Source organism: Silurus aristotelis, assembly GCF_946808225.1.
Source record: "Silurus aristotelis genome assembly, chromosome: 22".
Lineage (NCBI taxonomy): Eukaryota > Metazoa > Chordata > Actinopteri > Siluriformes > Siluridae > Silurus > Silurus aristotelis.
This window is the reverse complement of record NC_139595.1, coordinates 12,191,714-12,217,330: the sequence shown is the minus strand read 5'-3', so window position 1 is coordinate 12,217,330 and position 25,617 is coordinate 12,191,714. Positions and strand designations below refer to the sequence as shown.

Genomic DNA, 25,617 nt, shown 5'->3' with positions numbered 1-25,617 from the left:
TGTTTGACCATTTTTATAAAAAAATTTTTAATAAATAAGTAAAAAGAGGCGAAATTAAAACGTGCAATGCAACAGGTTTATTCAGAAATTTATTTCTTTACTCTCTCGCTCTCTCTCTCCTCGCTCTCTCTCTATTTAGTCAGCCACCAATTGTGCAAGTTCTCCCACTTAAAAAGATGAGAGAGGGCTGTAATTTTCATCATAGGTACACTTCAACTATGAGAGACAAAATGAGAAAAAAAAATCACATTGTCTGATTTTTAAAGAATGTATTTGCAAATTATGGTGGAAAGTAAGTATTTGCTCACCTTCGTAAAAAGCATTGCAAGGTCCTGGATTGGCCTAGCCAGTCTCCAGATCTCAACCCCATAGAAAATCTTTGGAAATCAGACAATGTGATTTTCTGGATTTATTTTTCTCATTTTGTCTCTCATAGTTGAAGTGTACCTATGATGACAATTACAGCCCTCTCTCATCTTTTTAAGTGGGAGAACTTGTACAATTGTTGGCTGACTAAATACTTTTTTGCCCCACTGTGTATGTATATAGCCCTGATATATATCTTTCAGCATTGATGGCTCCTTACCACATGTGTAAGCTGTCCATTCCATTGTGACTAATGCACATCCATAGCAAAAGAAATGCAGGATTTTGAAGTGATTGCTCATAATATGTTGGATAGTTAATTTTTTTTTATGAGGATGAACCATTGATTTTCACAAAGAATTAAAAATGTAAATTTATCGCCGATCACAAAATAGTTTTTCACTTTGCATCAGTCCATTTCAAATTAGCTTTGGCCCAGAGAAGATAGCTGTGTTTCTGGATCATGTTTGCATATAGCTTCTTTTTTGCATGTTATTGCTATAACCTGCATTTGTGGATAGTATGGCATGGCAACTGTGTTCATAGCTCAGAATTTCTGGAGGGGTTTCTGAGCCCTAAAGATAATGAAAATTCAATATAGATTTTTACCCTTGACCCAGAGTTTTTTCTGGAGTCTTTACATTTTTGATGATATTATGTATTGTACATAATGAGATATTCTTCACAATTTTATGTATAATGTTGAATAATGTTGGAACATTATTCTGAATTGTTGCACAATTTGTAATGTGTAGTTTATCCAGCATTAACCTATTTGGTGAACTTTTTTGATGAACCTTTGTCCATCTTTACTTCTGAGAAACTCTGCCTCTCTAAGAAACCTTTTTATACCTAAACATGTTAATAACCTGTTGCCAATAACCCTAATTAGTCACAAAATATTTCAGCTACTTTTCCAGCCTTTTGTTTCCTCTTCCAAATATGTTGAGATATTTTGTAGTTTAGCAAATTCAAAATGACCTTATTGTTTTTGTCAAATTTCCTCAATTAAAATAATTGATATGTTTTCTTTTTTCTACTTGTAAATAGAATATGGTTTTATGAGTTTTTTAATACTTGCAGTTGTTTTATGTTAATTTTACACAGTGTCCCAACTGTTCTGGAATTGGGGTTGTAATTAATGTTGTTCAGACTCTTGAAAAGAAGTAAAACATGGTAATTGCTTATTTTATATAGTTATATTGTTACAGTATATTGTTATCTGCAGTGTTAGGTAACTGACATTTATAAGGAACCAGCTTATCTATTCTTTTATTATGGCTTTATCTGTGTAAAGCTACTTTGACACAGTCCATTGTTAAACGCGCTATACAAATAAGATTTAATTTATATTAATTTAATTTAAATGATTAACAGTAGTATTTTAACTGGTTGTAAGTTCAAATCTCAGCCCCACAAAGCTGACACTGATGGGACGTGTCAAAGATTGAGCTTTCAACAAGCATCAACACAGAAAACATGGACGTATAGCAAATATACTGGTCAACAAAAATCCCTTTTCTGCAACTTTTTAGACCTTACAGATGGAGGCCAAGATCTGTTTATTTTTTAAGTTCATGCATGTAAGTGCTTAAAGTATTACTTATTGGAACTGAAAGACAGAGTTCTTTATACACACAAAAACACGCACGCACAGGTTTTTTTTAAATGTCTGTGAAATGGACTTGAGAAATGTATGAATGATAAAGAATTGTGTTTATGTATTCATTGTGCTATGTATTTCTGAGAGTTGTAGGTTTATGCTTAAAATTTTCCGGATATTAAATTTTTTTTAGGTATAATATTTTTTTTTGTTTCTTGGCAAAATGGTTGGGTAAAATAGACAGCGTAGTGTAGCGTGATCTGTGCTTTTAAATTCTGTGCGCATGCGCACGGACCACCCCGCTGCGGTCTCCTACTGGTAAATTCAGTAGAGTTCGGTAGAGTTTGTTCGTCGTCACATGTGCGCACTAAAGGAAGTTACTGAAGAAATTCATTTTAAAACTAATTCCGAGTGCCGTGATTTATTTAAGCTGTTGCTATGTTTGACATTTTACTGACGATAACTTTGGGCATAGCTTCCATTCTCTTGCTTCTTATGCTGTCCAGCAGAAGACGGTGAGAATTTTCCCTTATGTAATTCATGGGTTAACATAATTTTTCAGTACTTGGGTGTTTATGCTTATTATGTATTATTACTTCCACTTTTGCTACTGATATTTATAATCAAAATGTGTATTGAACATTTGGTAATAAAACAAATAATTTTGGTAGTTGAAAATCATTTCGAATTGCCAAACCATTTGGACAATAATATAAGTCTCTATTTGTCATGTTCATAAACAACTGGGCTTAACTAATTAATACATATATATAAACCCAGCCATTAGGGGGGCACAAGCTCGGGTAAATGGGGAGGGTTGCGTTAGGAAGGGCATCCAGCGTAAAACATGTGCCAAATCAAATATGCAGATCACAAATGAGAATTTCATACCGGATCGGTCGAGGCCCGGGTTAACAACGACGCCACAGGTATCGTTAGCCGACAGGGTACCGGTGGAAATTGGGCTACTGTTGGCCGAAGGAGGAGAAGGAGAGGAGGAAGACGTCTACAGAGACGACAGAAAAAGGAGCAGTGTAGGAGAGTGGAGGTTCGGGTTGGTACATTAAATGTTGGTACTATGACGGGTAAAGGGACAGAGATAGCTGATATGATGGAGAGGAGAAAGGTAGATATGCTGTGTGTTCAGGAGACCAAGTGGAAAGGGAGTAAGGCCAGGAACATTGGAGGTGGGTTTAAACTGTTTTATCATGGTGTGGATGGGAAGAGAAATGGTGTAGGGGTGATTCTGAAGGAAGAGTACAGTAAGAGTGTAGTGGAGGTGAAGAGATTTTCTGATAGGGTGATGATCGTGAAAGTGGAAGTTGAAGGGATGATGATAAATGTCATTAGTGCCTATGCTCCACAAGTTGGCTGTGAGATGGAGGAGAAGGAAAGATTCTGGAGTGAATTAGATGAAGTGGTAGATGGTGTACCTAGGAAAGAACGATTGGTGATTGGGGCAGACTTTAATGGGCATGTAGGTGAAGGGAACAGAGGTGATGAGGAGGTGATGGGTAGGTATGGTTTTAAGGAGAGGAATGTGGAAGGACAGATGGTGGTAGATTTTGCTAAAAGGATGGAAATGGCAGTGGTGAACACGTATTTTAAGAAGAAGGAGGATCATAGGGTGACGTGTAAGAGTGGAGGAAGGTGCACACAGGTGGATTATGTTCTGTGTAGGAGATGCAACCTGAAGGAGATTGAAGACTGTAAGGTGTTGGCGGGGGACAGTGTAGCTAGACAGCATCGGATGGTGGTCTGTAGGATGGTTTTGGAGGCGAAGAAGAAGAGGAGGAAAGTAAGGTTTGAAAGAAGAATAAGATGGTGGAAACTGAAGGAGGAAGAGTGTAGTGTGAGGTTTAGGGAAGAGGTCAGACAGGGGCTTGGTGGTGGTGAAGAGGTGCCGGATTATTGGGCAACTACTGCAGGAGTGATGAGGGAGGCAGCTAGAAAAGTACTTGGTGTGACATCTAAAAATAGAAAGCAAGACAAGGAGACGTGGTGGTGGAATGAGTAAGTGCAGGAGAGCATTAGGGGAAAGAGGTTGGCAAAACAGAAGTGGGATCGACAGAGTGATGAGAAAAGTAGGCAGGAGTACAAGGAGATGCGGAAGCAGGTAAAAAGGGATGTGGCGAAAGCCAAGGAAAAGGCATATGAGGAGCTGTATAAGAGGTTGGACACTAAGGAAGGAGAAAAGGATTTATACCGATTGGCCAGGCAGAGGGACCGAGCTGGGAAGGATGTACTGCAAGTTAGAGCAATAAAGGATGGAGAGGGAAATGTGTTGACTAGTGAGGAGAGTGTGTTGAGAAGATGGAGGGAGTATTTTGAGCAGCTGATGAATGAGGAAAATCAGAGAGAGAGAAGGTTGGAGGATCTGGAGTTGGTGAAGCAGGATGTAGATAGGATTAGTAAGGAGGAAGTGAGAGCAGCGATTAAGAGGATGAAGAATGGAAAGTCGATTGGACCAGATGACATACCGGTAGAAGCATGGAGATGTTTAGGAGAGATGGCAGTGGAGTTTTTAACCAGATTGCTTAACAGGATTCTGGAAGGTGAGAAGATGCCTGAGGAATGGAGAAGGAGTGTGCTGGTACCGATCTTTAAGCATAAAGGAGATGTGCAGACCTGCAGTAACTACAGGGGAATTAAGTTGATCAGTCACACCATGAAGTTATGGGAAAGAGTAGTGGAAGCCAGGCTGAGAGAGGAAGTGGCCATCTGTGAGCAACAGTATGGTTTCATGCCGAGGAAGAGCACCACAGATGCCTTATTTGCTTTGAGGATGTTGATGGAGAAGTATAGAGAAGGACAGAAGGAATTGCATTGTGTATTTGTGGATTTAGAGAAAGCGTATGACAGAGTGCCAAGAGAGGAGTTGTGGTATTGTATGAGGAAGTCAGGTGTGTCAGAGAAGTATGTGAGGGTGGTGCAGGACATGTATGAGGACAGTGTGACTGCAGTGAAGTGTGCAGTAGGTACGACAGACTGGTTCAGGGTGAAGGTTGGACTGCATCAAGGATCGGCCCTGAGCCCTTTCCTGTTTGCAGTGGTGATGGACAGGTTGACGGACGAGGTCAGATAGGAGTCTCCCTGGACTATGATGTTTGCAGATGATATTGTGATTTGTGGTGAGAGTAGAGAGCAGGTTGAGAAGAGCCTGGAGAGGTGGAGATATGCGCTGGAGAGAAGGGGAATGAAAGTCCGTAGGAGTAAGACATTGTACATGTGTGTGAATGAGAGGGAGGGCAGTGGAGTGATGCGGTTGCAGGGAGAAGAGCTGGAGAAGGTGGAGGAGTTCAGGTACCTGGGGTCAACAGTGCAAAGTAATGGAGAGTGTGTTAGAGAAGTAAAGAAAAGAGTGCAGGCAGGGTGGAGTGGGTGGAGAAGAGTGACAGGAGTGATTTGTGATAGTAGGGTATCTGCAAGAATGAAAGGGAAAGTTTATAGGACTGTGGTGAGACCTGCGATGTTGTATGGATTAGAGACAGTGGCATTGAGTAAAAGACAGGGGGTGGAGCTGGAGGTAGCAGAGCTGAAGATGTTAAGGTTTTCGTTGGGAGTGACGAGGATGGACAAGATTAGAAATGAGTTCATTAGAGGAACAGCGCATGTAGGATGTTTTGGTGACAAGGTGAGGGAGGCGAGATTGAGATGGTTTGGACATGTGCAGAGAAGGGACATGAATTATATTGGTAGAAAAATGCTGAAGATAGAGCCACCAGGTAGGAGGAAAAGAGGAAGGCCAAGGAGGAGGTTCATGGATGTGGTGAGGGAAGACATGCAGGTAGTTGGTGTGAAAGAGGCAGATGTAGAGGACAGGGTGGTATGGAGACAGATGATCCGCTGTGGCGACCCCTAATGGGAGCAGCCGAAAGAAGAAGAAGAAGAAGATATATATATATATATATATATATATATATATATATATATATATATATATATATATATATATATGAACCCCAAATACATTAAATGATTACATTCTCAAACATTTGTTTTGGTTAGGCAATGTGTCTAATGATAACAATGTGTCACATGGGCTCTTGCACGCCCTCGTCATCGCGGCAGGGGTAATGGCTCCCTCTCATGGTACCTTTATTGCAGTTTTATCTGTAGCGACAAGACAGATATGTGAAATAAGTGATCGAGAATGCTGTATAAAAGGTGGTGACATGCTGTTATGCAAATATTTACATTTACAAATACGAGGTCTTCTAACAGTATATTTGTAATGTTCACATAAATTGTCACGCGCTTATTCACTTAGTTCAGTGTGAAGAGGTGACGCAGGACTCTCGACTTCCACACTGCATGATCTGAAAATCTGCGATTTTTACTGTAAAACGACCAGAGTTGTAGATAAATGGCATTTATAACATATCATTTATAACATAGTCTCTCCTGACTGCACGTGTGTGATATATGGGTCTTTAGCAAATTAATTTGCCTTAGTAACCTCAGATCAATCACTCAATTATCATTAAAAATGACAAAGGTTTTTCTGTAATTCTGTGGTATTATGGATAATTAGATATTAAATAGTACAATATATAATTCACTTAAGATGTACTTGTTAAACTAAAACATCTTAAAGTTCCACTGTCAATGAAACGTGTGTGTTTGAAGGAGAGAAGGCGAGCCTCCACTGATAAAAGGATGGATTCCATTTTTGGGGAAATCTCTGGAATTCAAGAAAGATTCCTTACAGTTCTTACAACATCTGCAGAAGTATCATGGAGATGTCTTCACTGTACTGATTGCAGGTACAACCACCAAAACAGTGCAAACACTCAAACAAATGACAACATAAACAAACCAGTAGGGTATAATAAGGCTTAAAAATAAATATATATATATATATATATATATATATATATATATATATATATATTATTTTTTTTTTATTATTATTATTTTTTTTTTTTTGTGCAAATTATAGGTTATGAAATCGATGTCGTTAGTTAAAAGATTAATTTCTGAGTTTAAGAGCAATAAGCAAACCCAGCCATTAGGGGGGCACAAGCCAGTGTACTCTTAGTGCCGGTCCCAAGCCCGGGTAAATGGGGAGGGTTGCGTTAGGAAGGGCATCCAGCGTAAAACATGTGCCAAATCAAATATGCGGATCACAAATGAGAATTTCATACCGGATCGGTCGAGGCCCGGGTTAACAACGACCGCCACAGGTATCGTTAGCCGACAGGGTACCGGTGGAAATTGGGCTACTGTTGGCCGAAGGAGGAGAAGGAGAGGAGGAAGGCGTCTACAGAGACGGCAGGAAAAGGAGCAGTGTAGGAGAGTAGAGGTTCGGGTTGGTACTTTAAATGTTGGTACTATGACGGGTAAAGGGAGAGAGATAGCTGATATGATGGAGAGGAGAAAGGTAGATGTGTTGTGTGTTCAGGAGACCAAGTGGAAAGGGAGTAAGGCCAGGAACATTGGAGGTGGGTTTAAACTGTTTTACCATGGTGTGGATGGGAAGAGAAATGGTGTAGGGGTGATTCTGAAAGAAGCATAAAGTAAGAGTGTAGTTGAGGTGAAGAGAGTTTCTGATAGGGTGATGATCGTGAAGGTGGAAGTTGAAGGGATGATGATAAATGTCATCAGTGCCTATGCTCCACAAGTTGGCTGTGAGATGGAGGAGAAGGAAAGATTCTGGAGTGAATTAGATGAAGTGGTAGATGGTGTACCTAGGAAAGAACGATTGGTGATTGGGGCAGACTTTAATGGGCATGTAGGTGAAGGGAACAGAGGTGATGAGGAGGTGATGGGTAGGTATGGTTTTAAGGAGAGGAATGTGGAAGGGCAGATGGTGGTAGATTTTGCTAAAAGGATGGAAATGGCAGTGGTGAACACGTATTTTAAGAAGAAGGAGGATCATAGGGTGACGTATAAGAGTGGCGGAAGGTGCACACAGGTGGATTATCTTCTGTGTAGGAGATGCAACCTGAAGGAGATTGGAGACTGTAAGGTGTTGGCGGGGGACAGTGTAGCTAGACAGCATCGGATGGTGGTCTGTAGGATGGTTTTGGAGGCGAAGAAGAAGAGGAGGAAAGTAAGGTTTGAAAGAAGAATAAGATGGTGGAAACTGAAGGAGGAAGAGTGTAGTGTGAGGTTCAGGGAAGAGGTCAGACAGGGGCTTGGTGGTGGTGAAGAGGTGCCGGATGATTGGGCAACTACTGCAGGAGTGATGAGGGAGGCAGCTAGAAAAGTACTTGGTGTGACATCTGGAAATAGAAAGCAAGACAAGGAGACGTGGTGGTGGAATGAGGAAGTGCAGGAGAGCATTAGGGGAAAGAGATTGGCAAAACAGAAGTGGGATCGACAGAGTGATGAGAAGAGTAGGCAGGAGTACAAGGAGATGCGGCAGCAGGTTAAAAGGGATGTGGCGAAAGCCAAGGAAAAGGCATATGAGGAGCTGTATAAGAGGTTGGACACTAAGGAAGGAGAAAAGGATTTATACCGATTGGTCAGGCAGAGGGACCGAGCTGGGAAGGATGTACTGCAAGTTAGAGCAATAAAGGATGGAGAGGGAAATGTGTTGACTAGTGAGGAGAGTGTGTTGAGAAGATGGAGGGAGTATTTTGAGCAGCTGATGAATGAGGAAAATCAGAGAGAGAGAAGGTTGGAGGATGTGGAGTTGGTGAAGCAGGATGTAGATAGGATTAGTAAGGAGGAAGTGAGAGCAGCGATTAAGAGGATGAAGAATGGAAAGTCGGTTGGACCAGATGACATACCGGTAGAAGCGTTTAGATGTTTAGGAGAGATGGCAGTGGAGTTTTTAACCAGATTGTTTAACAGGATTCTGGAAGGGGAGAGGATGCCTGAGGAATGGAGAAGGAGTGTGCTGGTACCGATCTTTAAGCATAAGGGAGATGTGCAGACCTGCAGTAACTACAGGGGAATTAAGTTGATCAGTCACACCATGAAGTTATGGGAAAGAGTAGTGGAAGCCAGGCTGAGAGAAGAGGTGACCATCTGTGAGCAACAGTATGGTTTCATGCCGAGGAAGAGCACCACAGATGCCTTATTTGCTTTGAGGATGTTGATGGAGAAGTATAGAGAAGGACAGAAGGAGCTGCATTGTGTATTTGTGGATTTAGAGAAAGCGTACGACAGGGTGCCGAGAGAGGAGTTGTGGTATTGTATGAGGAAGTCAGGTGTGTCAGAGAAGTATGTGAGGGTGGTGCAGGACATGTATGAGGACAGTGTGACGGCAGTAAAGTGTGCAGTAGGTACGACAGACTGGTTCAGGGTGAAGGTTGGACTGCATCAAGGATCGGCCCTGAGCCCTTTCCTGTTTGCAGTGGTGATGGACAGGTTGACGGACGAGGTCAGACAGGAGTCTCCCTGGACTATGATGTTTGCAGATGATATTGTGATTTGTGGTGAGAGTAGAGAGCAGGTTGAGAAGAGCCTGGAGAGGTGGAGATATGCGCTGGAGAGAAGGGGAATGAAAGTCAGTAGGAGTAAGACAGAGTACATGTGTGTGAATGAGAGGGAGGGCAGTGGAGTGATGCGGTTGCAGGGAGAAGAGGTGGAGAAGGTGGAGGAGTTCAGGTACCTGGGGTCAACAGTGCAAAGTAATGGAGAGTGTGTTAGGGAAGTAAAGAAAAGAGTGCAGGCAGGGTGGAGTGGGTGGAGAAGAGTGACAGGAGTGATTTGTGATAGAAGAGTATCTGCAAGAATGAAAGGGAAAGTTTATAGGACTGTGGTGAGACCTGCGATGTTGTATGGATTAGAGACAGTGGCATTGAGTAAAAAACAGGAGGTGGAGCTGGAGGTAGCAGAGCTGAAGATGTTGAGGTTTTCGTTGGGAGTGACGAGGATGGACAAGATTAGAAATGAGTTTATTAGAGGGACAGCACATGTAGGATGTTTTGGTGACAAGGTGAGGGAGGCGAGATTGAGATGGTTTGGACATGTGCAGAGGAGGGACATGAATTATATTGGTAGAAAAATGCTGAAGATGGAGCCACCAGGTAGGAGGAAAAGAGGAAGGCCAAGGAGGAGGTTCATGGATGTGGTGAGGGAAGACATGCAGGTAGTTGGTGTAAAAGAGGCAGATATAGAGGACAGGGTGGTATGGAGACGGATGATCCGCTGTGGCGACCCCTAATGGGAGCAGCCGAAAGAAGAAGAAGAAGAAGAAGAGCAATAAGCATTTCAGTTTGCACATAACATCGCTTTTTGCGGTATTTCAGAATTGCAATGCAATAGTCAGTAAACAAAGCCATGTAAACAAACAGTTTAATCAAGGTACAGTAATTTTATCAGCAAACAAGAGCAAAGGGAAAAAAGCAAACAATGATCAGTTATGAAACGCTGGTTGAGTAGCAGGTGCAACCACACAAATTTATATTTGAACCTAATTTTCTTCATAACAGAGTTTTCAAAAAGTGTTCCACAACTATTTATACAAACATCCTTATCAGTATAAGTATACGTTTTAAGAGAATGAAACTTTCTGCTGATACTGATTGGGATGTTTGTATAAAAAGCTGTTTTCTTTATTGTTCTTGTTTAATTATGTAAAACTAGCTAACTAGTTAAATTCACTCTTAAATTCAATTAGTGTTTTTGAATGAATCTTTTAAGTGATCAAATCGTTCTTGTTAACTTTTTTGTACTGACATATTTTATATTACTAAAATAAAAGTTCATAGTAATATGATCAGCATGAGCTTCAAATGAAAGTCTGAATTCTACTTACATTTTCTCACACTAACTGATGCACATGAAAATATGAAAATATTCTAATATTGGTTTATAAAAATGAAATATTGCCTTTCATACAGTGGTGTGAAAAAGTGTATGCCCCTGATTTCTTTTTTTTTTTTTTTTTGCATATCTATTACACTTTAATGTTTCAGATCATCAAACTAATTTAAAAATTAGTAAAAAAAAAACACAAGTGAACACAACATGCAGGTTTTTATTATTGAGGGAAAACAAAATCCAAAACAACATGGCCCTGTGTAAAAGTGTTTGCCCCCTGTTAAAACTGTGGTTTATCACACCTGAGTTCAATTTCTCTAACCACACCCAGGCCTGATTACTGCCACACCTGTTCACAATCAAGAAATCTCTTAAATAGGACCTGCCTGACACAGTGAAGTAGACCAAAAGATCCTCAAAAGCTAGACAGCATGCCGAGATTCAAAGAAATTCAGAAACGAATTAGAAAGAAAGTAATTGAGATCTATCAGTCTGGAAAAGGTTGTAAAACCATTTCTAAAGCTTTGGGACTCCGGCGAACCACAGTGAGAGCCTTTCATTCATTCATCCTTTCATTATTCACAAATGGCCAAAAACATAGAACAGTGGAGAACCTTCCTAGGAGTGGCCGGCTGACCAAAATGACCCCAAGAGCACAGTGACAGCTCATCCAAGAGGTCACAAAAGCCCCCACAACAACATCCAAACAACTGCAGGCCTCACCTGCCTCAGTTAAGGTCAGTGTTCATGACTCCACCATAAGAAAGAGACTGGGACTAAATGGTCTGCATGGAAGAGTTCCAAGACGAAAACCTAGTGAAGTCAAGTAAAGTCAAATTTATTTAGGGAGCACATTTAAAAACAACAGCTGTTGGCCAAAGTGCTGTACAAAATTTAATAAAACCATAAACCTCCTTCTTGGCCTTCCTCTTTTACTCCTTCCTGGCAGTTCCATCATCAGCATTTTCCTACCGAAATACCCCTGTCCCTTCTCTGCACATGTTCAAACCTTCTCAATCGGGGTTCTTTCACTTTGTCCCCAAAATGTCCTACATTTGCTGTCCCTCTAATAAACTAATTACTAATCCTGTCCATCGTCATCCCTCCCAATGAAAACCTTAACATCTTCAGCTCTGCTAGCTCCAGCTCCACCTCCTGTCTTTTACTCAATGCCACTGTCTCTAAACCATACAACATTGCAGGTCTCACCACAGTCATATAAACTTTCCCTTTCACTCTTGCAGATACTCTTCTATCACAAATCACTCCTGCCACTCTTCTCCACCCACTCCACCCTCTCTGCACTTTTTCCTTCATGTCTCTTAAACACTCGCCATTACTCTGCATTGTTGATCACAGGTACCTGAACTCCTCCACCTTCTCCACCCCTTCTCCCTGCAACCGCACAACTCCACTGCCCTCCCTCTCATTCACACACGTACTCGGTCTTACTCCTACTGACTTTCATTCCCCTTCTCTTCAGCACATACCTCCAGCTCTCCAGGCTCTTCTCAACCTGCTCCCTACTCTTACCACAAATCACAATATCATCCGCAAACATCATAGTTCCTGGAGACTTCTGTCTGACCTCGTCCTTTAGTTAGTCCATCACCAATGCCAACAGGAAAGGCCTTAGAGCCAATCCTTGATGCAGTCCGACCTCCACCATGAACTAATGTCATTCCTACTTTACACTTTACTGCTGTCATACAATGCTCATACATGTCCTGCACCACCCTCACATACTTCTTTCACACACCTGACTTCCTCATACAATACCACATCTCCTCTCTCGGCACCCTGTCGTACGCTTTCTCTAAATCCACAAACACACAATGCAACTCCTTCTGACCTTCTCTATACTTCTCCATCAACATTTTCAAAGCAAATAATACATCTGTAGTCCATGTCCTCAGCATGAAACCATACTGTTGCTCACAGATGGTCACCTCTTCTCTCAGCCCAGCTTCCACTACTCTTTCCCATAACTTCATGGTGTGACTGATCAACTTAATTCCCCTGTAGTTACTGCAGGTCTGCACATCTCCCTTATTCTTAAAGATCGGTACCAGCAAACTCCTTCTCCATTCCTCAGGCATCCTCTCACCTTCCAGAATCCACAGTCGTGTTAATCGTGCTTTTACTGTTATGTCATCTGTTCCAACCGACTTTCCACTCTTCATCCTCATTATCGCTGCTCTCACTTCCTCCTTACTAATCCTATCCACTTCCTGCTTCACTCTCCTTCCTTGCACATCCTTCCCTGCTCAGTCCCTCTGCCTGGCCAATCAGTACAAATTTTTTTCTACTTCCGTAGTGTCCAAAGGTTCACATCACTCTTCATCTGCTGCCGCATCTTCTTGTACACCTGGTTACTTTTCTCATCACTCTGCCCAACCAAAAATTCTGTTTCGCCAACCTCTTTCACCTTATGCTCTCCTGCACTTCCTCATTCCACCACCATGTTGCTTTGTCTTCCTTTCTATTTCCAGATGTCACACCAAGTACCTTTCTAGCTGTCTTCCTTGTCACTTCTGCAGTAGTTATCCAATTATCCAGCACCTCTTCAGGGCATCTTCACCACCACCGATCCCCAGTCTGACCTCTGGGGCTTGGCTTGGTATGCTGTCTCGTTGACCTTTGGCTGAAGCTATGATTGTGAGGCCGCCTTATCAACCTTTGGTTAGGTCTTGGCTTGAGAGGCCACCTCGTCAGCCATATCAGGGAGCGTGGCTCTTCATGGGCCTTGGCTCTTCCCTCATAAAAAAAAAAGAAAAAAAAGAAAAAGGAACGTGATCTCAGGCTTAGTCAGGCTGAACTGCCCTAGCAAGGCCATCAGATTTTGCTTCAGGCTTATCATGCCTAAAGCCTCCATGAGCAAACCTGACAAAATTAGCCACTGTGCCAATCTCCCCAAATCCTTGACTGATTAGGAGCTCTGCCCACTTGCATGCTGGACTGGTGAGCTTTGGAACAAAAACATAAGCCATTGTTTTTCCTTAGGTTTGATATCCAGCGGACTCTAAAAATAAATCTGGCATTACAGCTAAAAGCCCTGGCTGGAAAAAGCCACTATATGGTAAGGGGGAGGTAGTGAAATCCATTAAGGAGTCTGAAAAGTGGCAAGTTTTTTATGATTTTATTATGAGTTTAACTCTTTTATTATGATCATTTCTTTGCCAAATAAGTGATAATATTTAATAAAGACTGTGAGTTAGTAGAGAAATCCAATGATGTTTTGAAGTTTAGTAAATAAATAGTTGGAGACAATGTAAATTTTCTAGCCAGTGTTTTCTAAACCATATCATGTACCTCATGCCAGAAAGGTTTAATGTTCTTACAGTCCCAAAATAAATGCATCAATGTTCCTGTTTCAGATTTACATTAAAAACCCATCTGAGATACATTTGGGTACATTTTGTGGGGGTGTACTGGGGTAAGATATATCCTGTATATAGATTTGCTCATGCACAGAGCTTGAGATTGATTTATAAAAAACCTCCTCACGTATATAGAGCCATTCGTCATCAGTAAAACTTTATTTAGGCTTCTCCCATTAGGGGTCGCCACAGCGGATCATCCGCATGTTTGATTTGGCACGTTTTTACGCTGGATGCCCTTACTAACGCAACCCTCCCCCGTCATCAGTAAATGATTGGCCCATATCCCTTTCCAAAACCTTTCTCAGAGGATTTAAAGGGGAAGAGGTTTCTGATAACAGAGAATACAGATAAGAAATCTGACCCTTTAGTGCCCCCGGAAGAAGACTATTTTAAACATCAGAAAGTTCCCAGCTAATTTTTCCAGAAAGTTCCGGTCTCATTTCAGACTGAATAAAATGACGTAATTGGAGAAATCAGAAAAAATCTGTTTTGGGAATTTGGTAAACTATCCTAAGCGTCTCAGAAGATTTAAAGACCTTTCCTGTAAATAAACTAGCCAAATTAGATATACCCTTTTCTGCCCAGGCCAGAAGGTCAATACTGGCTAACGAGTCAGGGAAGTCAGGGTGTAAAGCAATTGGGGATTGCATGGACAAATTTTTGGGGACATTGAGATACTTCCTGGCATCGTACCAATCCAAAAGAGTGTTTAATAGCAAAAGATTCCCAGCTATTGGACCTCCTTAAAGTTATGAATAAACAGAAGGGATGCTAGCATTCTTGGTGCGCATTCAAAAGATTTCATACTGACCCACAAGGAGTCTGTATCATTTAAAAACCACCTTAGCATTTGTTTAATCTGAGCAGCCAAATAAAATAGCTGCATATTGGGCAAAGAGCCACCCCCACACTCCCTTGGCTTGAAAAGAGAAGCAAGTTTAATCCTATGTGTTTTATTGTTCCATATAAACTTACCAATAGCTGCATTCAGATCTTAAAAAAAAGATCCAAGTAACAGGGTATACAATGAAATAAATAAAGTAAACGGGGGAGCACATTCATTTTGATTGTATTAATTCTTCCAAAGAAAGAAATTGGTAAAGGGGTCCACCTATTTATATCCTGCTTAAGTCTTGCCATTAAGGGTGAGTAGTTCTTAGAGAATAAATCCTTTAAGTCAGAGGTTATGTGTATGCCCAAATAAAGGAACCCAGAGTCAGTGATGTGAAAGGGACAATGTAAATTAACAGGTTGTGGGGTATTAAAAAATATGGCCTGGGATTTTCCAAAATTGATTTTATATCCAGTAAACTGACCAAATTGATTAATTGTCTCCAACAGACTGGGAATGGATAACTGTGGCTGCTTTAAGTAAAGAACATCGTCTGCATAGATGCTGTATTATGTTTAACAGACGAGGAACATTGTCTGAACCATAACGGGATTTAATAAATCCAGTTTAATAAATCCAATTTGGTCTGGTTTAATGATCTTCGGTAGAATCTTCGCCAGGCGACGATTTTGAAGTCTACATTAAGTAAACTGATTGGGCGATATGAGGCACAGTCTAATGGGTTCTTTCCTTTTTTGAGGATCAAGCGAATAGAAGCAGTCCTCCAGGAATCTGGAGTAAAACTGTCTTCCAAAAGGTTATCAACTACTGGCATTAAAATAGGGAACAGCACATGCCAAAAGGTTTTGTAAAATTCCAGAGGGAAGCCATCCAACCCTGGTGCCCTCCCACTAGGCATAGACTGAATAGCGTCAAAGATTTAACCTTTTGTCAGAGGGGTATTGAGAAAGGCCTGGTCCTCGTCTGAGATTGAGGGTAGGGGTATCCTATCCAAAAAAAAGTGGCAGGGTCTTGGGGTGCAAGAGGAGGTGTACAGAGTTTATTTCAGCTGGATCATGTGAAACTACTCCCTCAGTGGTTTCAATAGCCCTAATGAACCTTTCAGTTTGTTCACATTTGAGTTGATATGCCAAGAGATGACTGGGTTTATTCCCATACTGATAAAACTTTTGCCTGCTGAACATCACTAACTTTTTTACATGTTCTAAATAGTTTAAGTTTAGTTTAGATCTGGCACCAATTAGAAGATTCCAGTTGTTTTGCGTGGGTGAAATTTTAAGAATCAATTCCAGTCTTTTAACCTCTTCCTCTGATGTTTCCTGTTCTCTGCCTTTAGTTTTTTTTACGCTACGTGGTAAAAGAGATAATGTAGCCCCTTAAGGTGGCCTTAGCCGCATCCCATTTGGTGGTGCTGTTCACTGGACAGAATTTATTATCCTGCCAGTACTGGGATATTTTTTCTTTAAGAAACTGGCAGCATTGTCATTAAGGAGAGAACTGTTAAATTTTCAGTAAGAAGATTTTGGGGTTGAAAATTCTGTTAAATCTAAATACACTGGGCTATGGTCCGAAAGAACCACTGGACCAATTTCACAGGATCTTACACAATTAACAAATCTGGAAGACAAGAATAGATAGTCTAATTTGGAATAAGAATTATGGGGAGAAGAATAAATTTAAAATCCTTGACCCCTGGGTGTAGCTCTCTCCATATGTCCACTAAGCCTGAAGCACGACACATGTTTTGCAGAGTTCGTGAAGAACGGGCAGATGATCTTGTGAAAGATGATCTGTCTAACCTACCATCCATGACACAATTAAAGTCCCCAGCCAATATCCCTCAGGCCATTACACTTATGATTAAACAATAGGACCATCTTTTGATATAAAGTATAAAATATTTTTTAACCTGTTTTAAAATAAAAGGAAAACTTTTATGTATCAAAATGGCCATGCCCTGTTTATTTGATGATAAAGAACTAAAATATACCTCTTCAATCCAGTCCCTTTTAAGCTTTAAATGTTCTGCATCTGACAAATGTGTCTTCTGTAGGAGTGCAATAGTTACCCTTTCCTTTTTCAAGAATGTTAGAAATGTCTTACTTCTGACTACGTTACCCATGCCCTTCACGTTCCATGTGACCACCCTAGTCAGATCAGACATACATCAGTGCTGTTTAAAGTATTCGAATGCTGTGGACTGACAGAAGTAAGATTAAGAGAACATAACTCTGTAATATAACCGGCTTTCCTAAACATAAACCATAACCCCCACTAACCCTCCCTCACATATCAACTCGTCACACACACAACATCCACCAACACCTCCATTGACCACCCAGAAACACGACAGACCGAAAGAACCTCCTAAAACTCTTAGAAATAAACAAATAAAGTCCACCCTAATAACCTTAATAAGAAAAAATATTAATTAAATACAACCTATAAAGAAAGAGAAGAAAAATAAAAAACTTTAGTGCAGAACCGGCATAACAGTCCTAAATATAGAACCGAAGTTCGTCCCAACAAACAAAATTTCACAGAGTGGTCCTGCAACACCTTAAAAAAGCCATATAATTGTGTTCAAGTTTGGTAAGGAGAAACATGAAACGCCCTCGAAGTGATTAAAGGAATGGGAAAAAACGGGAATAATCCTATTGTCTAAGGAAAAGCAAGAGATCACTGGGCTGCATCCAGAAAGTTAGTAGCTGCCTCCACAGTGTCAAATAAAATTATCTTTCCATTGTGTAAACAGCGGAGTCTAGCTGGATAAGCAAAGCCACGGTATACCCCTTGATCCACCATTATTTTACACACGCCTCCAAATGTTTGCCGTTTCCGCACAACCTCCACCGATAAGTCTGGGAAAAAGCGTAACGTGGCACCACTATGGTTAACCGGTGTTTTCCTGGCAGCTCTCAAAACCGCCTCTCTTACTGGGAAGCGGAGGAACCGCACAATGACACTCCTCGGCGGTGTGTTCGGTGTTTACTGAGATGGAAGGTGGGCTCTGTGCACTCTCTTTATCTCGATGGCTGCGGAAAGCTGAAGCCAAACCGGAAACATAGACTGTAAAATTTAGTCAGAGATTCACTGCCTTCCGCTTTCTCAGGAATCCTCATGTTTTTACGGCCACCCCTGTTTTCCAGATCGTCCACTTTGGCTTGCAGTTGCTCCACGGTAGCACGCAAATTATCTGATTGCTATGTGCACTTCTTATGTCTTCCACTGCAGAGATCAGTTGCTCGGCTGTTGTTATATGTGTCTTGGTGTCAGTGACTCATTCTCGAGGACTGCAAAATTGTCCCTTAATACCGTCTAGCCGGGTACCCACAGCCCTAATTTCACTCAAAATAAGTGAAGTGTCCGATTGTAGGCTAGCACTAGCCTCTTCCCCTTCTCCCATCACGTTCGATCTTGTTGACGAAAAAATAGGAAAATCCTTATCCCCACCACTTTGCATCTCCTTTCACATTATTAAAATAGCACAAATTATACAGAAAATAGGGCTAGATAAAAAAAAAAAGTTCTAAAGCGGAGCAAAACTCTTAAGCTGCCATCTTGCTCAGGGTCATGTGACCACCCCCTTTTCTGCTTTTTTGATTACACATAAGGTTTGCATACAGATGTTGGTGAAGACCACACAATTGTTATTTAGGCCTGATATATGTAAAAACATAAAATTACAGGAAGATGTACTTTCTTTATATTCAATAATACTTTGCCATACAAAATTCTAATAAACAGAAGGACTACTTTGTTTAGTCAGTAAGTCTTTGTTGAGACAATGTTCACTTGATTTACTGGTGCCACAGTACATTAAAAGTTACAAAAATGTGTAGAACAGGATGTTTTCTGTTGGCTTTTTTTTTTTTACAGCGAAAAGTGATAATGATCTGAAAGCTAAGTAGGGTTGCAATAACTAATCAATAAAATAACAATTGATGATGAAATTTGTTGTCAACGAATGACGTTATTGATTAGTTGGGTTGCCCAAGTTACGGGTTAGCGTAGCGGCAAGATAACAAAGCTACTTGCGAAATGGTGGAGTGCACTTTTAAGCATACATACCCTGAATTAAATATTAAACAAAACAGCTAATAAATATGCATATACAGTCACTGCTAAAATGATCAGACCCGCTTGCAATTCTGTCAAAAAATGTTTGCATTTGCAACATGTTTATTTTTTCATTTTTCATTTATTTTCTTTTTTATTGGCACCCTTAACTTAATATTTGGTAGCACCCCTTTGGAAAAAATAACTGAAATCAATCGCTTCCCGTAATCATGAATGAGCTTCTTACACCACATCTCTACTGGAATTTTAGACCACTCTTCTTTGAACCGCCACCATGTTTGACTGTAGGGGCTGTTTTTTTCTTTAAAGGCCTCAATTCTTTTTCTGTAAACAGTGCCATGATGTCCTTTACCAAAACGCTCTACTTTTGTCTTATCTGTCCACAGTATGTTTTCCCAGAATGATTGTGGTTTTGTGCCTTTGTGTCAGCAGTGGTGTCCTCCTGGGTCTCCTCTCAAAGGATCTTTTCATTTAGATGTGACGGATAGTGCGAGCTGACACTTGTTGTACCATTTGTCTGCAGATCAGCTTGAATTTGATTGGAAGTTAATCAGGGTTCTTTATCCACCTTTCGAACAATCCTTCGATGTAATTTCCATACACATCCGTACACACAGGGTCGTAGATTACATGTCCCCCGCACTTTTTATAAAAAAGTAAATTCGTCCCCCTTACTTTTTTAGTGGAGAGTTGTGTTCACGACATGTTGAGGTTTCAATGGAGCAATGTATATTAATGCAGAGTGATTTAAAATTCAAAGAGACAAGATAGTCTATACATGACGTTCACGTATCCATGGCAATCAGTCACTCACTTGTCACGCGCGCGATCCAACATTCGGTTGCGCTCCTTTTTTACAAAAAAGTCAAGCAGTGTAAGTTGCATATGGTATCCGAATTGTGTTGCACAATGTTTAGTAACTCTGCCTGTTGCTCTTGTTGAATAATTAGCAAGTTTTAAAGGATTATAAGAAAAAATAGCTGCTTGGACAAACGTTCACTTTTTTCTGTGTATTTTCCTTAAACTCTTTTATAAAGTATTTTGTTTTAACAAGTGTGTTATCAAAACCCTTTAAATAAGAATAAAAATAATGTTGAACTGAGATTTGACAGCATGTGTAACTCTGTGTGTCACGGTATGTACACGGAGAGACGAGGACACGAATAGTAACATTAAAGATGTGATTTTAATAATAAGGAGCAGGTAAATCACACATACATACAACGTAGTAAAGACGATAACCGACAATGAGTGAAGACAGTGGTGGTGATGAGTATGAAGAGAGTCCGGGTGAACAGACAGGTGAAGAAGGGAAACAAACATGGTGGATGACGGGGTGCAAAGGATGATGGGTAATGTAGTCTGGTGAATTAGGGTAGATGACAGGGAAGACGTTACAGTATGCTGATAGGAACGATCTTTATTTTATGGGGTGCTCTTTCATTATTGCACTAATTTTACATTTTTATGTGTTGTCAAGAATGAGCAAGAAACAGACAGCCTCGGTTTGTCAGGGCAGATTCAGTATGTTACACAAGAAACTTTACAGGTGAGAACAGATGTGGCTTTTAACACCTGGCTGCTATTGCAGGTTTTTTTTTTTTTTTTTTTTTTTTTTTTTTTTTTTACATTTTATAATGTATAATCTATTTATACACAAGTGTAGGATTATATATAGACCAATCATCAAAAAATTTATTAGTAAAATATAGAAAAAAATATGTAACACATTAGTATGATGAACAACTGCACATTGGCTGTTTATTAGTAGGCTACTTAGAAAGCACATATTAATTCCTAATTCTTCATGACCATATTCTGCATCCCATAATCCTACCTAATACCTACACTTAACTACAACGACTACCTTAAAAGCTAATAAGCAGTAAATTAAGAGTTTGAGGCGAATGTCAAAGTTAATAGTGAATACAGGTTCCCCATACTAAAGTGTTAAACAATTTAGTATACAAATTATTGGTTAATGTCCAGCAGTGTACTTAATTTGTTATTTTCTTCTGTATGTCACTATTGACACAGTCCCATCTAAACAGTCTTGCTGTGTGTCACATCCACAGTGACAAAATTGACAATATAAATAGGGAAATGATTGCTCAGCTGTTAGATGGAAAGGAAAGTCGCAGAAACACTTTTGGCAGTTTTAAGTAGCTTTATATATTGAGATATATGTTCGCTTTAACACTGTGTGAAAAAGCTACTACTTTTAAACAAACCAGCCAGGAATCTTAAAAGAAGTGACATTAAATGTTTATTCATCTCATTGTATAATTGATATCAGGTCTTGACATGTTTGTCAGTTGAGTTCAATGCATATTTTCTTTCAATAGTTTGTTTTGAATTACTTGTTTTATTCCTGAATCATGGACTGTAGAATAAAAAAAATGAAGTATTATTTGAATGTGCAAGTATCCATTAATATCCTGAGTTCAATTTCTCTAGACACACCCAGGCCTGATTACTGCCACACCTGTTCACAGTTAGGAAATATCTTAAATAGGACCTGCCTGACAAAGTGAATTAGACCAAAAGATCCTCAAAAGCTAGACATCATGCTGCGATCCAAAGAAATTTAGAAACAATGAATGATAGATCTAAATTACTGTCTGTCTGAAAAAGGTTATAAAGCCATTCTAAAGCTTTGGTACTCCAGTGAACCACAGTGAGAGCCATTATTCACAAATGGCAAAACATGGAACAGTGGAGAACCTTCCCAGGAGTGACCAGCCGACCAAAATTACCGACGACTCATTCAAGAGGTCACAAAAAAACCCACAACATCATATTTTATGAGTTGCTCAGTAGCTCCTAGTTTTATAACCATAAAGACTGTAGAAGACTGTAGAAAGAACATTACTTATAATCACACACTCCAGTGCTCATGTTAGTTCTCACTCTCCTGTGCTCTGTATTGTTTAAAGATTTATGATCAGACTCTTGATGTCACTCAAATGAGGATGGGTTCCCCTTTTGAGTCTGGTTCCTCTCAAGCTTTCTTCCTCATAACATCTAAGGGAGTTTTTCCTTGCCACAGTTGCTACGGCTGCTCATCAGGGATAAATACACACCATTCACTTTGACTGTTGATTTCTGTGAAGCTGCCTTGAGGTCCCATTACGTCTGGCATAAAAGTAACACCGCATTTCAGATAAAGAACATCATACCAACAGTAAAATATGGTGGTGGCAGTGTGATGGTTTGGGGCTGTTTTGCTGCTTCGGGACCTGGAAGACTTGCTGTGATAAATTGAACCATGAATTCTGCTGTTTACCAAAAAATCCTGAAGGAGAATCTCCAGCCATCTGTTCATTACCTCAAGCTAAAGCGAACTTGGGTTCTGATCCAAAACACACAGCAAGTCCACGTCTGAATGGCTGAAGAAAAACAAAATGGAGACTTTGGAGTGGCCTAGTCAAAGTCCTGACCTGAATCCTATTGAGATGCTGTGGCATGACCTTAAAAAGGTGGTTCATGCTCGAAAAACCTCCAATGTGGCTGAATTACAACAATTCTGCATTGAGTGGACCAAAATTCCTCCACAGTGCTGCAACAGAGTCATTGCAAGTTATCGCAAACGCTTGATTGCAGTTGTTGCTGCTAAGGGTGGCCAACCAGTTATTAGGTTTAGGGGGCAAACACTTTTTCACCCAGGGCCATGTAGTTTTGGATTTAGTTTTTTGTTTTCCCTCAATAATAAACACCTTCATTTAAAAATGCATGTTGTGTTCACTTGTGTTATCTTTTACTAATATTTAAATTAGTTTGATGGTCTGAAACATTACCATATATACACTCGTGGCCAAAAATATCAGCACCCTTGCAATTCTTTCAGAAAATTGATCCAATTGCAAATGTTTGGTATTCACATGCTTACTGATCTGATGATCTGAAATATTAAAGTGTGACAAACATACAAATAAATAAGATATCAGGTAGGGGCAAACAGTTTTTCACACCAATATGTATGTGTTGTGTGTGTGTGTGTGTGTGTGTGTATGTATGTATGTATGTATGTATGTATATATATATATATATATATATATATATATATATATATATATATATATATATATATATATATATATAAATATATTTTTTTGAAATTGAAAATTTGATCGTGTAATTAATTGTTTATCAAAATAATCATTAGTTGCAGCCCTAAAGCTGACATCTTCCTTATGGCCCTGGAGTTAAGATCATCACACAGAATTCTGATTGCTAATTACTATCCAACAATGAAAATATGAATCACTTCTTGTTATTATATAATTATAGTCAATATGTAAGAAAACTACATTTAAAATATTTTTACCATGTGTGTGTCCTGTTGTAGGTAAATACATGACATTTGTGATGAACCCGCTCCTGTACCCAGCTGTCATTAAGCAGGGGAAGCAGCTGGACTTCCATGAGTTTTCAGATGCAGCGGCTTCCACAACTTTTGGCTATCCTGCTATGTGCACTGGAAGATTCCCTGGCTTGAGTGACAAAATACAGAGATCATTTTTGCTCCTTCAGGGCTCAACTCTAAACTCTTTAACTCTGAAAATGATGGAAAACTTGCAGCTGGTCTTACAAAATGAATTCTTCTCTAGTCATGTGATGGAAAGAGAGTGTGATTGGCAGGAGGAAGGCCTATATGAGTTCTGTGAACGTGTGATGTTTGAGGCAACGTTTCTGACACTGTATGGGAAACCCCCACAAACAAACATGAAGGTTCACTCAAACGTGGACAGTAAGAGTTGGCTAGATGCTCTGCGGGACAACTTTAGGAAGTTTGATGCAATGTTTCCTCTGTTAATTGCCCGAATACCCATTGGTCTGCTGGGGAAAACTAAATCTATTCGGGAGCAACTAATCAGGTTTTTTCATCCTAATGGAATGGCTACATGGACATGTCCATCAGAGTTTGTACAGGCACGTAAGGATATTTTCCAACAGTATGACACACTTAAAGACATGGACAAAGCAGGTAAAATATAGATATACAGTACTTCAAATAGACAATAAAAGAAACAAGTGGTCCAGACAACCTATAGTTTTAATGATTTTGCATCGTGGTTTGACAATTATCACAGAACCTTGCAAAATTCTTTCCTTTTCTAGCACACCACTTTGCAATCCTGTGGGCATCAGTGGGGAACACTATTCCGGCATGCTTCTGGTGTCTGTACCACCTCCTCTCTAGCCCACAGGCATTTTCAGTTGTGCGAGATGAGATTATGGGTGTGTTTGGAGAAAAGGAGCCTGGGTCCATTCTTAAGTGTGACAAACTGAATCGAGAGCACCTAGAAAAACTAATTTACCTTGGTAACTCATACAGACTCATGCCCACATTCACATTGGTTGACACATTAAAATTAAATGATACAGATTGCAAAAACTTTTTGCAGATAACTACTAACTCATATCTCTATTTATCTTCATGTCTCCCCCTCGCTCTCACTCACTCGCCACTTTTTTGTCCCCTGGTTTCCTTCTCCACTGTAGAGAGTGCTATTAATGAGAGTCTCCGTCTTTCTTCTATCTCAATGAATATCCGGGTGGTTCAGGAGAATTTCTGTCTGCGTCTGAACCCTCACTGCTCGGTTTGTTTGCGTAAAGGAGACATTGTTGCTCTTTACCCCCAGAGCACACACTTGGACCCTGACATCTACCCAAATCCACAGGTAACTCTTTAGGTAAACCACTTTAGCTGTGGAGACAGATATAATAAAAAAATCTAAAAGGGATCTGTAAGGATGATATCAATGTGATTCTGATAAGCTATGATAAGTTTCAATTATTCTAAAACTTAACTGTGATGTGTGTGTGTGTGTGTGTGTGTGTGTGTGTGTGTGTGTGTTCTGCAGCAATACCAGTTTAACCGGTTTGTGGAAAATGGAAAGATAAAAACTGAATTTTACAAAGGCAATCTGAAGGTTCGTTACTACCACATGCCATTTGGATCAGGGGCTACCATGTGTCCTGGACGATTCTTCGCCATAAATGAGCTAAAGCAATTTTTGTGCATCACACTGTTGATGTGTGATTTGCAGCTCAATGCCGGTCAGCAGAGTGCAACAATGGACAAAAGCCGAGCAGGTCTCGGCATAATGCCACCTGAAAATCAGATCTCCTTTAGATATAGAGTAAAGATAAACAGCATTTAGAGACAGGATCTGTAGAAGGACTATATTGAAGGCAATAATGGTAGTGGGACACTGACCTCAGTCATTATTAATTCCTACATTTGCATGAAAAAAAATAATAATAAAAGATGGGAACGTTATATTTATATTTATATATATATATATATATATATATATATATATATATATATATATATATATATATATATATTATAACCAGTTAACAGGGTTTCGATCTAAAAGCTATAGAACGTACTCTTTTTATTTTATTTTATTATTATTATTATTTTTTTTTATAGTATACTGTTATATATATATATATATATATATATATACACACACTGCAGCCGCAAGTATTTTATGAAACAAGTTTATTAGTATGCTTTAGGAGCAAAAAAAATGTACCCGCATCAATGAAAATGAATCTTACATCTAATTGATGAGACTAAAAAAGACTAAACCAGAGGT

The 25,617-nt window shown here is 39.9% G+C and overlaps 2 protein-coding genes across 2 annotated transcripts in view; both read left to right on the top strand.

Annotated features, from left to right (window-relative positions):
* The window catches only part of LOC310717612 (craniofacial development protein 2-like), an 85,917-nt gene that overhangs the window by 40,745 nt on the left and 19,555 nt on the right, over positions 1-25,617 (top strand). The window lies entirely within an intron of this gene.
* cyp7b1 (cytochrome P450, family 7, subfamily B, polypeptide 1) lies at positions 220-25,289 on the top strand. The gene is made up of 6 exons (XM_083525838.1): positions 220-2,484; positions 6,599-6,735; positions 23,352-23,990; positions 24,125-24,328; positions 24,509-24,687; positions 24,871-25,289. Exons 1-6 carry the CDS (start codon positions 2,408-2,410, stop codon positions 25,168-25,170), a joined length of 1,536 nt encoding a protein of 511 aa, XP_083381964.1. The 5' UTR covers positions 220-2,407; the 3' UTR covers positions 25,171-25,289.